The 15,823-nt window shown below is 51.0% G+C and overlaps 1 protein-coding gene across 1 annotated transcript; it reads right to left on the minus strand.

Annotated features, from left to right (window-relative positions):
* Nucleotides 1-638: 638 nt before the first annotated feature.
* Nucleotides 639-14,935, minus strand: LOC118097962 (uncharacterized). Its single transcript, XM_035141289.3, has 2 exons — nucleotides 14,560-14,935; nucleotides 639-3,002 (listed from the first exon to the last, which is right to left on the minus strand). Exon 2 carries the CDS (start codon nucleotides 2,530-2,532, stop codon nucleotides 1,174-1,176), a length of 1,359 nt encoding a protein of 452 aa, XP_034997180.1. The 5' UTR covers nucleotides 2,533-3,002; nucleotides 14,560-14,935; the 3' UTR covers nucleotides 639-1,173.
* Between the last annotated feature and the right edge of the window lie 888 nt (nucleotides 14,936-15,823).

The following is a 15,823-nucleotide window of genomic DNA, read 5'->3' on the forward strand; positions in this document are numbered from 1 at the left end:
GTGGTTTTTGTTCCTCCAAGAGGAGGCGAAACGATTGAAGTCACACAGTGCAAAGCCCTCCCAAATGAGGCTTTGAACTTAGATGTACCTACAAGATTCCTAACACGTGGGCTGAAATAACTGCCCCGACTACCTGTTTCTACGCTAAATGCTGACTTTCACAATCCCACATGGCTGGAGGTCATGAACTTCCTTATGAACTTCCTTGGGCGCCAGGATCTTTGGAAAGGGCCAACCTCGAGCCGAGGAAAAGGGCCCTTCGTGGGAGCAGCAACCCAGCTGGGGAAAAGCTTTGGCCTATTCTTACTCCCTGCTGGATTTTGAGAAATGAGGTTAAGACTTTCTTAGACTCTGTCAGGCTTAGGAAGAGTAAGTTCTCGGCCTTACGCTGTTCTTATATCCATCTTTTAGGATGGACAGTTTAAATTCACTGCTTCAGTGAAGGGTGAGTGGGCGCTGTACAATTGCTATGGATGTTGGATGGTGACACGCCATACAAATATATGTAAACAGACAAAACACTGAGTCCTTTCCTGTACGTTTGGCTGCCCTGGTTGAAATATAAGGCACCGCTGTTGTATATCCCCTTTATGCTAATCTGTTTCCACTCCCAAGTGATACTCAGCAATTCCTCAGCATTTCTTGAAATTTCCTGCACATTTATTTTAGTATTTAAAATCACAAATATTTCTGTCCAACCAAGCAGTTCCTGACTCAGAAGATGTGAAGCTACCCAGGAGTCTCAGCACCAGCGGAGGGCGGATTAGATGCCAACTTCTCCGTGGATCTCGATGCCCCAAAATCAGCTCAAGTAACAATATCCTTGCAGTGACTGACTGAACAGCCAGCAGAGCTCAGAGACAGGTCCCCTCCATGTGCTGAATCCCTGGCCTATCCAAGCAGGGAGGCCACCAGCTCCCACATCTCAGTAGCTCCACAGCCTGCCTTTTCACAAGACCCCTTTCAAGTCCAGCCAGGCCACGATCCCTCCGTGTCTCATGACGGCCACTCTGCTTGATCCTGCGGCCCTGGGGCCTGAGTGGACGAAGGCCCGCTTCCGCTCCCCAAATCCAAGGCTGATCCTGCCGTGCAGAATTCCCCTCGTATACAAAACCCCAGGTCAGTTTAAAAAAAACAAAAGCCCGCCATCTTTTACCCACGCCCGAGCCTCCTTCAAGTGGCCCGAGGCCCATCGTCATGGCAACCATCCCCCCACCGGCTGACATGGTCCTTGGGCACTGAGTTGTCCGAGGGGAGGCCGGAGCCGCGGCACAGAAGTCTCTCCAGGGCGCCCCCTGCGGCCGGCTGCTCGTTGAGAAGCAGCGCTTGCCGCACCAAGGCCGGCATCTCCTCGGGCCGGTCGCCGGCCCAGTCCGCTGCCGTGGGAGCTTCCTGACAGCAGCCGGCTGGGACAGTGCTAGGGCCAGGGAACAGCTCTTGAACGCCGCTGCTGTGGGCCCTGCACTTGAGGCGAAGCTTGTGAGGGAGAGCTGCTGTCCGGACATCAGGGTGAGCATCCAGCGGCCCTGGGTAGGGAACAGGCGAGCCGCCCCAGCTGCGCTCTTCCCCGCTCTCCTCGCTGCTGTAGCCCTCAAAGGGGGATTGGGGCTCCTGAGCCTTCCTCATGTGCTCCACTTGGGGCAGATCCCCCTCCAAATAACCACTGGGCGTGCTGTAGCTCGGGGGCTTTGTGCAGTACTCTGGGTGGAGGGGCAGCTCCTCCCTCTGGCTGTGACCTTCCTGCTCCATGCAGGGGCTTTTGGGTGCCTCAACAGCCCCATGTCCTCCTACCCGCTCCTCCCGCTCAGGAAGCAAAGGCTGGGGGGCTGCCACTGCGGTAAAGCCATTGGCGCTGAAGAGGATGACCCCGCGAGGAACCGGGGTTTGGGGCTCCGGGGGATGCTGCGGGGGAGCCTCGCCGTAGGCTCGGCTGACCGCCTGGGCCTCCCCGAGCGTCTGCGGCATGGGGCTGTCCCGAGACGAGCCGTCCGACATGTCCGAGAGGGAGCCCCGGGACGAATACTTGGCCGCAGACACACTGCCGCCGTCCCGACTCGACTGCTCCGTCTCGGAGGAGTCCTCTGAGTGATGCGCCCGGGACAAAGAGCTGCCAGAGTAGACGCTGCCGTCGCTGCTCTCGTAGAAGTGGGCCATGGCGTTGGCGCTGGCGGCGCTCAGCTGCTGGCTCTTCTCCATGAAGGCCGCCGTGCTGATGAGGCCAAAGCGCAGCTTCAGCTGCAGGAGCTCCGTCTTGAGCCGCACGTTCTCCTCGTTCAGTGCCATCACCCTGTTCTCGAGGACCAGGTCGTTGAAACGCCGCTTCTCCCGCGAGCGCTTGGCGGCCTCATTGTTCTTGCGCCGCTTCTCCCAGTAGCTGGCGTCCTTCTTCTCGTCAGAGATAAATTCCCGCTTCCGTCGGCAGTTGGCACTTGGCTTGCCCTTCAGCGCCCGGGCTCGCTGCATCATGCCGTCTTGGTGGAATCCAGGGAAGCTCCCTGCCGAACACAGCGTGGGCGAGTTGAGACTCTCCATGGCCTCGCCGGCGGAAGGTCTGGCGATCCCTCGGCACAAGCGTTCAGGTGCTCGTCGCCTGCCCGCCCTTTGCTGCTGAAGCTGGAAAGGGCACTTTCTTGCCGAACCCAAACACCCGACGCTGTTGTCAAACTGTACTGCCAGAGGCGCTACTTACAATATAGCCTCGAGCTGTCCTCCAGCTGCAACAGTCAAACAGGCTCCGAGTCCCCACCGGTGCAAAGGGAACTGTCCAGCACAAGGAGAGCATCTTCCAGGACACCCAGAGGAGCAGGAATTCTTTCAGCTGGAGGCCCAGGCGATCGAAGGCTTTCTGGTCACTCTTTGCTATCTGGAAGAGGACCTTCCACTCACTGGAAGACCCGAGGGGCTTTGAATCCAGACGTCGGCCGACGGCAAGAGCAGAGATGTTTCTGGCTGGCAGGCGCAGTGGGAAATGAAGGAGTCAGGCCCAGAAGGGAGTGAAACGCCTAAGGAGGAAGGACACAAAAGGAGGGTGTTACATCTCTGCCCAGTGCTGTCACACACCTCAGGCTCCGTTTACATAATCCAGCAGGTTTGGGCAGCAGTGCCACAGCCCCTGGCAGACAAGGGCCACACCCCACATTCCAGTTCCCTCCAGAAATATGACACAGTGGGTGGGGTCACACCTGCTTGGGGTCACTCCCTTCGGGGGGGTGCAAACACCCCCTCCTCCCAAAAAAGGATTTTATGCATATACATACACAAGTTCTGCTTGCTGTTCAACACACACTGTGTACCATGCGCACATGCTGCGCATAATATCCCCATGTAACTTGAAGCATGCGACCCAAACCAGTCTTCTGCTACATGGGCCCCCGGCAGCACCACACATTGTAATGATTTCTGGACATAGAAGGGGCGCATGACACATATAAAGGGCACATGCCCAAGCTAAGGAAGAGGAGCTGCATGCAAACTAGTATTTGCAGCACAGAGGGGGGCTTTAAATCAAGGAAATGGTTGCAACCTGGATTTAGGGTGGTCCACTAGGGGATGTATTCCATTTACTCCAATGTAAATGGAAACCCAGGTGGCGCTGTGGGCTAAACCACTGAGCCTAGGGCTTGCTGATCAGAAGGTCGGTGGTTCGAATCCCTGTGACGGGGTGAGCTCCCGTTGCTCGGTCCCAGCTCCTGCCAACCTAGCAGTTCGAAAGCACATCAAAATGCAAGTAGATAAACAGGAACCGCTACAGCGGGAAGGTAAACGGCGTTTCCATGTGCTGCTCTGGTTTGCCAGAAGCGGCTTTGTCATGCTGGCCACATGACCTGGAAGCTATACGCCGGCTCCCTCGGCCAATAATGTGAGATGAGCGCGCAGCCCCAGAGTCGGTCACAACTGGACCTAATGGTCAGGGGTCCCTTTACCTTTACCTCTACTAGGGGATGTATTCCATTTACTCCAATGCCGTTCCCAAACATGTCCGTGCACAGCTGCCTGTTATGTCTCATTCCCCTCTCACAGGAAAACTACTCTCATTTCTCTCTCTCACACACAACCTCATCCAGGCTCTGGCTGTAGGGTTTACGGTGTTTGTGTGTGCGATGAACAAATATTAATAATAATAATAATTTATTATTTATACCGCCCCCATCTGGCTGGGTTTCCCCAGCCACTCTGGGCGGCTTACAACAGAAAAATGAAATAAAACAATGAAACATTAAAAGCCTCCCTAAACAGGGCTGCCTTCGGATGTCTTCTAAAAATCTGGTAGCTGTTTTCCTCTTTGACATCCGATGGGAGGGCGTTCCACAGGGCGGGCGCCACCACCGAGAAGGCCCTCTGCCTGGTTCCCTGCAACTTGGCTTCTTGCAATGAGGGAACTGCCAGAAGGCCCTCGGTACTGGACCTCAGTGTCCGGGCAGAACGATGGGGGTGGAGACGCTCCTTTAGGTATACTGGACCGAGGCCATGAACGAAGGCAGGCTGGGAATACGATCTGCGAAAAGCTATGGATCCAAGGCAAGCAGTCGCCTGGCCCCGTTCTGACTACTGAGGAATCAGGCCACCAGGCAAAGGAGGTTGTATAAGGAAAAACAGTGCCTCTGCTCCTCCTGGACACCATGACACATACAGAGGAATGCTGCACATCCCCTCCCCTGAGAAAGCCAGGGCCATGTGTACGTAGTGGCACGCTCTCCCATGGCGGTGGCGCTCTCTCCTCCCCCCCCCCCCGGTCTCTTCTTTCCCTTTGCATGTGATCTACGCGCATCAGGCACAGGCAGCAGGAATATAGGTCAGTAAACACTGAATATTTATCAAGCCAAGCAGTCAAAACAGGTCTGATGATTATGGATTGCACAACAGCTCCAGAAAGGGAGCACAGGCACGGCGCCAACAACCTACTGGCCTAGAAACTGTTTCTGCACAAAGAAACAATAGAGGCAAGGAGGCTGGGGGAGATATTACGTGGAGCTGCGGGAGGAGGAGGAGGCTGCAGACAACTAGGGCATTGTCCAGGGCAGCCTCCTTCAATGTGACTGGCATGTTGCTGTGCCTTTTGCCCACAGACCACAGCTTGCTGGCGGAGGGAGCAGGAGGGGCTGGGCAGAATATCCCACCAGGGCACACACCCCAAACGTGGTTTGCTCATTTGGCTGTTGCTGCTGCTGCTGCTCTAGGCTCCTTTAATGAAGCACAACTTTTTTCTGACACGCATAATTTTTACGGAGGAAGCAATGGGAGGATTAAGGCAGGGCACTGTGCAAACAGTTTTCCCTTTTTTTCTTTTAAGGAAAAAAGCTTTATTTGTTTCATATGAACAGGCTGGAAGGAACTAGAATTCACTGGCCAAACCATGGGGGGAAAGAAATATTACGTGGGGGGGGGGGTGTTCCAAATTTCATAAAAACAATTTGTGCTAAAAAGAGTATTTTGTTTTTTAAAGCAGGTCTCTATTATCCTCCCCCTCCCTTCAAAAATAAATGGAAAATATGACACAATCCAAAGCCACAAGATCCCTTGACGATCAGATATGAAACTGTTATGCAGCTCGTCACCAAATCTTACCACCCCAACTGCAGACCAAATGTGTGTCAGTGTGCCTTGTTGCTAATGGTACTGCAGGCACTATATGATACCTGCCAATTAAAATGTGGTGGGGGTTTTGTGGGGGCGGTTATTAGGTTGTTGTTTTTATTTTGATTATGTATTTTGTGGTTTTATATTTTGATTTTATTCTGCGAACCACCCTGAGACCTCTAGGTATAGGGTGGTATATAAATTTTATTATTATTATTATTACTATTATTATTATTATTATTAGACCCCTGCCTGAAACGCAGGAGGGCCGTTGCGAGACAGTGCAGACAAAAGTCTGACTTTTATATAAGGAAGCTTCCTACGCGACTATATAAATTAGGATGTGTTCACTTAAACGATGGGAGTTTGGAGCCAAGGTTTTTAGATGTTACTTTGCCTGTTTCCATCCCATCTGGTTGCCGCAATAACTGTACTTGGGTGCCTGAGCTTGCTTTCCCCCTCCTCCCTCCCCATCCCTTTTTCCTTGTGTGTCATGTCTTTCAGAATATAAACCTGAGGCCAGGGGCTGGCTTGCTCCTGATTATTGCTAAGTCACTCTAGGGGCCTTTTCAGCTGAAAGAACAGGGCAAAATTGATTTAAACAAACAAACAAACAAACAAACAAACAAACACTATCCAGCTGAAAGGGTGCAATTGCTAATGTGACAGCTGGTAGAGTATTAGACTCTTAATCTCAGGGTCATGAGTTCGAGTCTCATGTTGTGCAAAAGGATTCCTGTAGGGGGTTTGACTAGATGACCCCTGGGGTCCATTCCAACTCTACATTTCTGTTTTGCGTTGAAATCTGCTGAGCTTCCTGCACTACTTTCTTCACGCTCGTTGTTCCCGGGCCACATCTTCTCTTCAACTCTTTCCTCGACCCATGCATTTATTTCTCATTCTGGGTCAAGTCAAGAAAATAATTTTCCAGCTAAACAACCCAAATCCCACACCCTGACCCGCCTATGGGCTCTGGCCTCATGTCTTGGGTGGCACGTGGAGCTGCTAGCAGGATGGGCTGGGTGTGTGCAACCAGGATGCAGCGAGCTGGGGCATGAAAAGCGGCCTGACCTACTTCCCAGTCTGCGTCACCTCCCTGGGGCAGCGAGGCTCACAGCCTGCAAAGGAGGTCATATACCAGGATGGATAAACAGCTAGAGCCCTTCACTTATGGTTAGATGTGCTGGAATACTCCTGGAGTAAAACCAAATAAAACCTTTAAATGCGGGTTCATTCGACGTGGATAAAAAGCAGAAGATCAGAAACAGGCAAGCAAATTAACTTGAAAGTGCACCTGAGCATGGGCAGAGTACCGTACTTTGCTGCTCACAAATGGCCAAAGTCACGCCCCACGTATCTGAGGCTAGGGAGAAATGGCTTCCAGCTTAATAAAGGTTACAACCTTCAGGGAAGAGGTTGAGCCTTAAGGAAGTGAGATGGTCCAGCTCAGAGGGAAAGGGGGTGCTTGCAATGAAAAATATTCTGGATCCGTAGATGGTATTTAACACCAGTAAAATTGGCTAAGGTGTATAGGATGAGTAGTAAAACATGCTGGAAATGTAAAGAGAAGGATGGTGAATTTTATCATATGTGGTAGACGTGCGAAAAAATCAAAAGATTTTGGGAAATGATATATAATGAACTGAAAAAGATTTTTAAATATACCTTTCCCAAAAAAAACCTGAAGCTTTTCTATTAGGACTTATAGGACAGGAGATTGTGAAAGAAGATCAAGTATTACTTATGTATGCGACAACCGCGGCTAGGACTTTGTTAGCCCCAAAATGGAAAACTCAGGAGTTACCGACGATTGAAGAGCGGCAGACAAAAATGATGGACTATGCGGAATTAGCAAGACTGACTAGCAGGATCCGAAACCAGGGAGAGTCAAAGTTCCAAAAGGACTGGAGTAAATTTGTGGACTATATGGAAAAGAACTGTAGAAGTTTAAAGACACTTGCAGGATTGAAATAAATCCTACGAATTGATCTTAGATAGAAGGAATAAAGAATAGACAAAAAAACCGATTGGGGGGAGGGAGGGAAGTCAAAGCTCGGCAGAGCAAAGAAAAGTGTAATAATTGATAAGATGTTTAGAAGAAATTTTTTGTGTTTTTTATGTTTATGTGATGTTGTGTTTTTGGTTGTTGTTTGTTTTGTTATTGTTTAAATGTGCTTAATTGAAAAATTTAATAAATTGTCTTTAAAAAAAAAATATTCTGGATCCGAGCAGGAGAAGTAAAGGGTTCTTGTTTCTCCTCTACTAGACGACAAGAAGCACAATGTGAAGAGAAGGAGCAGTAATCAATGGAGACACGCAAGCAAGCAAGTTTGCACGCCACTTAGAACGCAGCCTGCCAAATTCAGTGTTGCAGGATTCAATTCCAGTGAAAGTGTGGATAAGATTTACAGAATGTTACGTTGCCAAATTTAAGGGAAAGGGATGCTAAATCTTAGTGATCCACAGGAGCTGAGGCTGAGGCCTTTCAGAATATATGAAGGCCTGAGATGAGTCCTTGCTTTTCACAAGTTCCCTGGAACACCTGTTAAACTAGCCAGCCCGCAGTTTGGCAAAAAAAAACCATCTCTTTTTTTTTAAAAAAATGGTATTGCGTTGGTCTCTTTCCAATCCTAAAATGTGGAGGCTGATATTACGGACAAGTTGCCTATTTTTGGTGGAAGACCAGCAATTTCATATTTGGGTTCCTGGTGAACTCTCAGATGGATGCCATCCAGGCCCAGTGATTTACTTGTTGTTCGTGTCAATTAAGGCCCAGAATTAATTACTTAATAGCCTTTTGCCACCACTATATGCCTTCCTGGGGAGGTTGGTTCAGGAGCAATTATCTGCCCTTCATCTTCCACAGGGAAGCTTATCCTCGGTTAGCAGATACGTAGAGGGGGGAATTGTAAGCAGAGAGCCTCAGAAGCTGCTCCAGAGAAGCGGACACGGAGCAATGGATTCAAACTTCAAGAAAGAAGATTCCACCTCAACATTAGGAAGAACTTCCTGACAGTAAGAGCTGTTCGACAGTGGAATTTGCTGCCAAGGAGTGTGGTGGAGTCTCCTTCTTTATAGGTCTTTAAGCAGAGGCTTGACAGCCATATGTCAAGAATGCTTTGATGGTGTTTCCTGCTTGGCAGGGGGTTGGACTGGATGGCCCTTGTGGTCTCTTCCAATTCTATGATTCTATGATTCTAAGCTGCTCTGACAATTGCTGTCAGAGTCACCGACTTCATCACCGTCCTGCCTTTAAGAGCAGCGGAACACACAAATTCAGCAGCTTAGGTTTTCCTGCTTCATCTCCATAAAACAGGACAAGCCGGGGCAGGAGCAACATTCCCTGTTCTGTCTTCAGTCATAGATTTTTCTGCGTAACTTTGGACTGCCCGTGGCAGATAACCCTTCCCAAGTCTTCTTCCTTAGGTGGCTGATATTGTCTGCTCTGCAGGTTAGCCCTATGACTAGCAGCTTCCAAAATGAGATCCCCTCCTCTATTGCTCCCTCCCTGCAGGGCTTCCCACAACCGCTTAATGATGTAACATTACATGACAGTGTCTGCTTTCCAAGCAGGAATGTTCTGTTCCTCTCCGGGTTGGAGATGAGCCACCGTAATTCTTCTTCCTCCTCCCCTTTTCCCTTCCTCATCGCTAGACAATATTCTGCATAATCAAATCTCTAAGCACACACACACTAGGATTGCCACTCCCCACCACCCCCACCGAGGCATTATGTAAGCACGGCAGGCAGAAATTTAACAGGCATACCTTAAAATACAGCGATAGGGGAAATGTACCTGTTGATGTTTTGCCCATCTGGCAAAGCATGTTAAGCGCACAGAGACAAAGGCAGCAATCATACAGTACAGGGCTGCGGGGACAGTCGGGTGGGGAAGAAGACTACCGGTATGTTGCAAAGCAGAAAATCTCAAATAGTTAACATCAACAAGGGAGGGGGGGGGTCAGAAAAAGATCAAGCTACGGGTTTCACTTTTGGCAGGTGGAGGGAGAGCTCTGGGGTCTCAGCTAGCCTGACACATAGAAATGAGGCAGGTGAAAAACAGCCTGGCTGCTAAAGAGCAAGTTTGTGGCCCTTAAAAAGGTAAAGGTAAAGGGACCCCTGACCATTAGGTCCAGTCGTGACCGACTCTGGCGTTGCGCGCTCATCTCGCATTATTGGCCGAGGGAGCCGGCGTATAGCTTCCAGGTCATGTGGCCAGCATGACAAAGCCGCTTCTGGCGAACCAGAGCAGCGCACAGAAACGCCGTTTACCTTCCCGCTGTAGCAGTTCCTATTTATCTACTTGCATTTTGACGGGCTTTCGAACTGCTAGGTTGGCAGGAGCTGGGACCGAGCAACGGGAGCTCAGCCCGTCGCAGGGATTCGAACCGCCGACCTTCTGATCAGCAAGCCCTAGGCTCTGTGGCTTAACCCACAGCGCCACCTGGGTCCCTTTGTGGCCCTTAGGGTTGCCCTATTTAAAAAAGTGAAAGTCAGGGCACAAAAGTTGCTGAGCTTTTTGTTTTGGTCGAAGTTGTTGATCTCAACCAAAAAAAAAAAAAAAGACATGGGCTGCCATGTGTCCAGATTTTCATGGACATTTCAGCGATTTTCGCCCCCCAGATGCTGAATACTGGCTATGTCCAGAAAAGTATGGCAACCTTCGTGGCACTCCTAGGCCAAGATTACTTTAATTTCCACCCTGGACACCGAACAATCAAATACTGAGCATGGCCTGGGGGCGTTGAATGGCATGGTGAGTTAAAACAGGACACACACACACACCACACATCACTTTGGGCCTCTGAAAGGTGCAATGCAAATATGATTAACAAATAAAGGTAGTGGTTAGGGCTAAGTAGGTCAAAACACACCTTGAGGTTCCCTACAGTGGAAGCCCAAGAGGTGGCTCACTTAGCAGCAGGTGTACCCTGCAAATGGCCACGGAGAACCAGAGGTTCCACTCAAGCAGGCCTTGACCAACTGGGGCCCTCCTGAAGGGATGGGCCACAACTGCCACCAGCTCCAGCCTGTGCAGGAGAAGGTGTGGGTTGCCAAATAAGCAGGGGGGCAAAAGAAATGCAGCCTGGACAGCTTCTGAGCTTTTTGTTTTTAATGAGTTTTGCTCTGTAAACATTAGCAGGCAAAGCTCTGCCCACACCAGACGGTGACTTCTCACTTACTGGTATCTGGAGCTCAAGCTGCTGCTAAACGTACAGAAGCAGGGGCCAGTGAAAGAGCATCTATTCCTACGGGCAACCTTAAGAGCCAAGCTCTGCTCTTTCTGACTGGCCACCAACCTCTCCGGATTTCACAACTGACTTTGCCATCCCCACCTCCCTCCCAATGCCTCCCCCTTGCTGCTCTGTATGCGAGTGTTTGGCCTGCTGAGCCTCCTCAAGGGTGCAGAAAGGCTTTCTAAAGCAAAGATTGCTCAACTCTGGGGCGAGGCTTTGCATGTGGCAGCAAGCAAGCCATTCCGTGCTACACAACAGCACGTACGTACACACTCTCTCTCTCTTGCTTAGACTTTGTCCAGAGTTTCCATTGCTAAGGAACATACTGATCTCCTCCCAGGAGCCTAAGCTCTTGGCCACGACTGGGGTTACAAGTTTTGCATAGCTGTTGAAATGACTCAGGATGCCTGTAATTGCGTTTGGCTCTGGAAACCAACCAATGCCTTGGTGTTTATTTAGGGCAATGTGGGGGGAACAGCAGAGGGTGTGGCAAAAGAGGATGGGAGCAGGAACGCTTTGCTCCGAGTCTTAGTTCTGGGAGGGGAGTGGTGACTAGTGGTAGGAGAACGGGAAACAAGAGACTGAAGAAGTCTGTGCTCATTGTGTGGCAGGGAGATGCCCATTGTGTTGCAGGTAGATGTGCTCATTGTGTTGCAGGGAGATGCCCAAATACCTCTCCGATTCCTTTGCACAAGAAAGGAAGCAAATATATCCTGCAAATGGAACATACACAACTGATGCTGTTTGCACTGTGACTCCACCCAAAGAAGCAGAGGTTCCACTCAGCAGCCCTGAGTGCTTCTTACCAACTCTTAACTAGCCAACCAACTCCACCCAGGTTATGTGATCAAGGTTTCACTTGACCTGGATTAGAGAGCCCTCAGCAGGATAGTGGCAGACGCAGGTTGCCAAGACCTCGGTCAAGCCCTACTCACAGAGCGATCCCGGGCCAGATGCACACTCGGCCGACCTTACAAGGTGGTTGTGGTGGGGGTGTCCTGATCACTTTGGAGGAGGGACACTATAGATATTGCCATGCTCGAAATTATGAATGAGATGATCCGCTGGGTCCCTCCCAACTCTACAATTCTGTGTTTCTATGAAATCAGGATGGCTAGGGGCTTTTTATAAACGTTCAGTCCATGCTTTAAAAGAAAGGAGGGGGTGATAAGCTACAGCAGTGAAGGGTAGCATGGATCTAAAAAGGTAAAGGTAAAGGGACCCCTGACCATTAGGTCCAGTCGTGACCGACTCTGGGGTTGCGCGCTCATCTCGCATTATTGGCCGAGGGAGCCGGCGTATAGCTTCCAGGTTATGTGGCCAGCATGACAAAGCCGCTTCTGGCAAACCAGAGCAGCACACGGAAACGCCGTTTACGTTCCCGCTGTAGCGGTTCCTATTTATCTACTTGCATTTTGACGTGCTTTCGAACTGCTAGGTTGGCAGGAGCTGGGACCAAGCAATGGGAGCTCACCCCATTGCAGGGATTCGAACCGCCGACCTTCTGATCAGCAAGCCCTAGGCTCAGTGGTTTAACCACAGCGCCACCTGGGTCCCTTTAGCATGGATCTAGCTGGTAGCTATTACAGTAATTAAGATGGGGTAAATAGGGTGATTTTGTCATAGATTCCTATCCACAAACTCCCATTTCAAACCCTCAAATATATTTATCCATTTGCACTTGTGAATGCACATGAACACACATCTGCAGGCGGTGTGTTTATCTTTGTGTGGGAAGAGGATTGTGAGTGTATTCTTAATAGTAATTTGCTGTACTTTAAGATCAGCTGACCCTCTCGGCCTGGCAGAGCAAAGATCACAATCAGAGAAATCTTGTCCATTACACAATCCGTATTTCTAATGCAATGTGTGAGCTTTTGAGTTACACCATAGCTGTCAAGTTTTCCCTTTTCTCGCGAGGGAGCCTATTCAGCATAAGGGAATTTCCCTTAAAAAAAGGGAGAACTTGACAGCTATGAGTTACACACAACTCTTTCTGTGACTGGATAGTTAAGAAAGTGTTTTAAAAGCAAGTAATGCTTCTACATGTGGTGAAGATGAACAGAAACATATTCTTCCCTCTTTTCAAAAGGAAGGAAAATCATTATCTAGACTAAGCAATATGTTGTGTAACTCAGAAGCCGATATGCTGGCTTTTGAACACTATTTAGTCCTAAATAAGAGTCTGAGCTAGGCAAGATGCACAGCAGGGATGGAAATTCAGTGTCCCTCCAGGATGTTAAAGGTTTACTCGAGGAGTTACGTACTTTCAACAATCCTCCAGGATACTGCATTCCCCCAGTACAGAATCTAGATTTACCTTGATGCAGAAGTTTAATTTTAGCAGAGTATACGGTATGTAGACGACAAAGAAGAGCTCATCAGTCCGGTGTGGTTTTCTCTCTTTACCTAAAATCCCTGAAGTCCACTTTTGTATTTTTAAGTTTAGAAAGCAAGAGAGCATGTGCAATATCACCTTTCAGTTAAGCCATAAGTGACCTGTGTTACGAGATAAGGAGTGCACTTCTAGATCACCTAGTTCCTTATTCTTGCAAGAATCTCTGTAACAAGCAAGGACAGGCTGCTGTCCCATCATTTGGCCATGGGGTCGGTCAACCAACCTTCTTTCTGCACAACCCCTGCAGAACAGAGGGTGCAATGTTTTGTTTGTGTGGGTATAGAGTTGTGCAAGCGGCAAGTTTAAAGACCTGGGGGGGGGGGTTGCTGCGGGAGAGAAATTGACTGTGCTGCGTCAACCAGTCCCCAGATTACACACTTCCTTACCCACATTCCTGTGGTCAGGTAGAGGACTTCATTTGGAGAGAGCGAGCTTGTTTGGAAGTGACTCTCTTCAGCTAGACACGCCTTACCCGCCTTCTTCCCTCCCACTTTCACGCGGGTGCCATGCATCGATCTATGCTTCCTCAACAGTGTGGCACAGCGACCCTGCACATGCTCAGAGGCACTCAACTATATTTTGAGGCGGGAAGCTCAGCTGCAAACAAACCCCGTGCAAGTTTAACCCGTGTGCATCAGAATGCCCAAATTATTTTACTGAAACAGCAAACAAGCAAAAACACACCATGACATCTTCCCGGCTCTGGTGATAATCCGATCTTCTCCCGAAAGCAAGCTTTCCCCAATCTCATTTCTTTCATGTCAAAGGGTTCTTGGCTGCCTCGCACAGACACACAAATCCCTCACGCCCTTCCCCACCCCCACCCCCCAAAAAGTAGGTCAGGCTGGGCAGGAGAGGAGGCCCACTCGCAGGCTTGCCAGTGTTGTTCCGCGCGCGAGGCGGGGCGCGCGTGTGCGCACAGTCCAGCCGCGGGAGTTGCGCGCAAGCGGGTCTCCCCCGCGCCGCCCCCGGCCCCGCGCGCGGCTCCACTTCACACCAAGAGCGCGAGTGGCTGTGCAGGAGAACTTCTCCGGCTGCATTGTGCGTCCCCGCGAGCTTTTGCTTTGCTTTGCTTTGAGCAGGGAGCGGGCGGGCGAGCTGCTGGGCACATACGCACAAAACGCAGCCCCCAAAACAAAGCTGCACATGCTCGCTGCACGCAAGACACCGTTCCCACAAACAAAGCGCGCACGCACATGCACCCGCCGCGACACTCTCGCAGAAATCGACCGCGCGCCCGGCGAGCAGAGACCCATGAGTCGCCGTCGCCGCCGCCCTGGCCGGGGGAGGGGCGGGAGCTCCGCGCCCCGGAGCCCGCAGTCGCAGACGCGCCCCGAGCCCCGGTACCTCTTTGGGAAGAAGCAGCCGTGTCCAGGGATCCGCCGCGCTCCTCTCGCCCCGCCAAGCGCCTGCCTCCTCGCCCGCCGCCGCCGCCCTCCTTCCTTCGCCCGGCGAATGTGTGTTAGTAGGTCAGCCGGTTGCATAAGCGCTGCTCTGAGCGCCTCCTCCGTCACGCTCCCGGAGTCGCCGCACAAAACAAAACGGGGGAAGGGAAGGCAGGGAGGAAGGGAAGCGGGGCGGGGGCAGCGAGCGAGAGGGAGGGAGGCTGGGCCGGAGCCCGACGAGCAGAGCCACGCGGGAGGCGCCGGCGCCGCGGCGGGGGGCGGAAGGGCCGGACGGAGCCCGCCCGCAAGCGGCCCTCGCGGAAGATGCGCGGCCTCCCCGGGTGGCCAAAGGCGTGCGCAACCCCACCGGCGCGCGTGCGAACAAGCGAAATAATAAAGGGCCGCCTTGCTCCGAGGATTTTCATATTTAAAACCGCCCAGCTTTTGGGTTTTTTTTGGGGGGGGGGGAGAATAATCCCTGTACATGTGCTAAGAGCTCTGTAATTCTTCGGTGTAGAGAGAGGTGCACTCTGCGTAAGCCCTTGGGCCGCCTTCTTTATCCATTATATTTTCCTACTATCTTTCAGCAGCCCAAGGAGGTGTGTTACACGATCCTCTTCGCCCTTTTCATCCGGACAACTCTCAAGGAGTACTAGACTGGGCCTAAGGTCGGCCACCAGTGGGATTTGAACCGGAGTCCCCCAAGTTCAGTGCTCCGGCTACTATGCCACCCTGGCTTTCCTCGCAAATGGAGGAAAAATCAGAATGAATCAATGCAACCAAACACTGGTAAGGGCTCATTATCAAGCCTCCCCATTGGCAGTGAAGGCAGCAAAGAAGGCATACTTTGCTGCCTCCATTGCTGCATCCTCATCAGGTCCTCCAGCAGAGCTTTTCAGGGTTGTAGGGGGCCATTTACAGGCTGGCCCAAAGCAGGTGGTAGAACCGACGGTAGTTCGCTGTGACTTGTTTGCAAAATATTTTGAGGATAAAATTGCTTGCATCCACCAAGACCTTGACTGCTGTTATAGCAGATGAATCTCACGGTGTGTCCAGACCACAGTCTAGTCCTGTTGTGTTGGATGAGTTTCAGTTGGTAAGGCTCGAGGATGTGGACAAGGTGCTCGGATCGGTCAGGGCGACCACTTGCACCCGGGACCCTTGCCCTCTTGGGTGATAAAAACCAGCAGGGAGGGAGCAGGTGGTTAGGCCAGGGAGGTGATCAA

Source organism: Zootoca vivipara, chromosome 15 (assembly GCF_965207765.1).
Source record: "Zootoca vivipara chromosome 15, rZooViv2.hap1.1, whole genome shotgun sequence".
Taxonomy (NCBI): domain Eukaryota; kingdom Metazoa; phylum Chordata; class Lepidosauria; order Squamata; family Lacertidae; genus Zootoca; species Zootoca vivipara.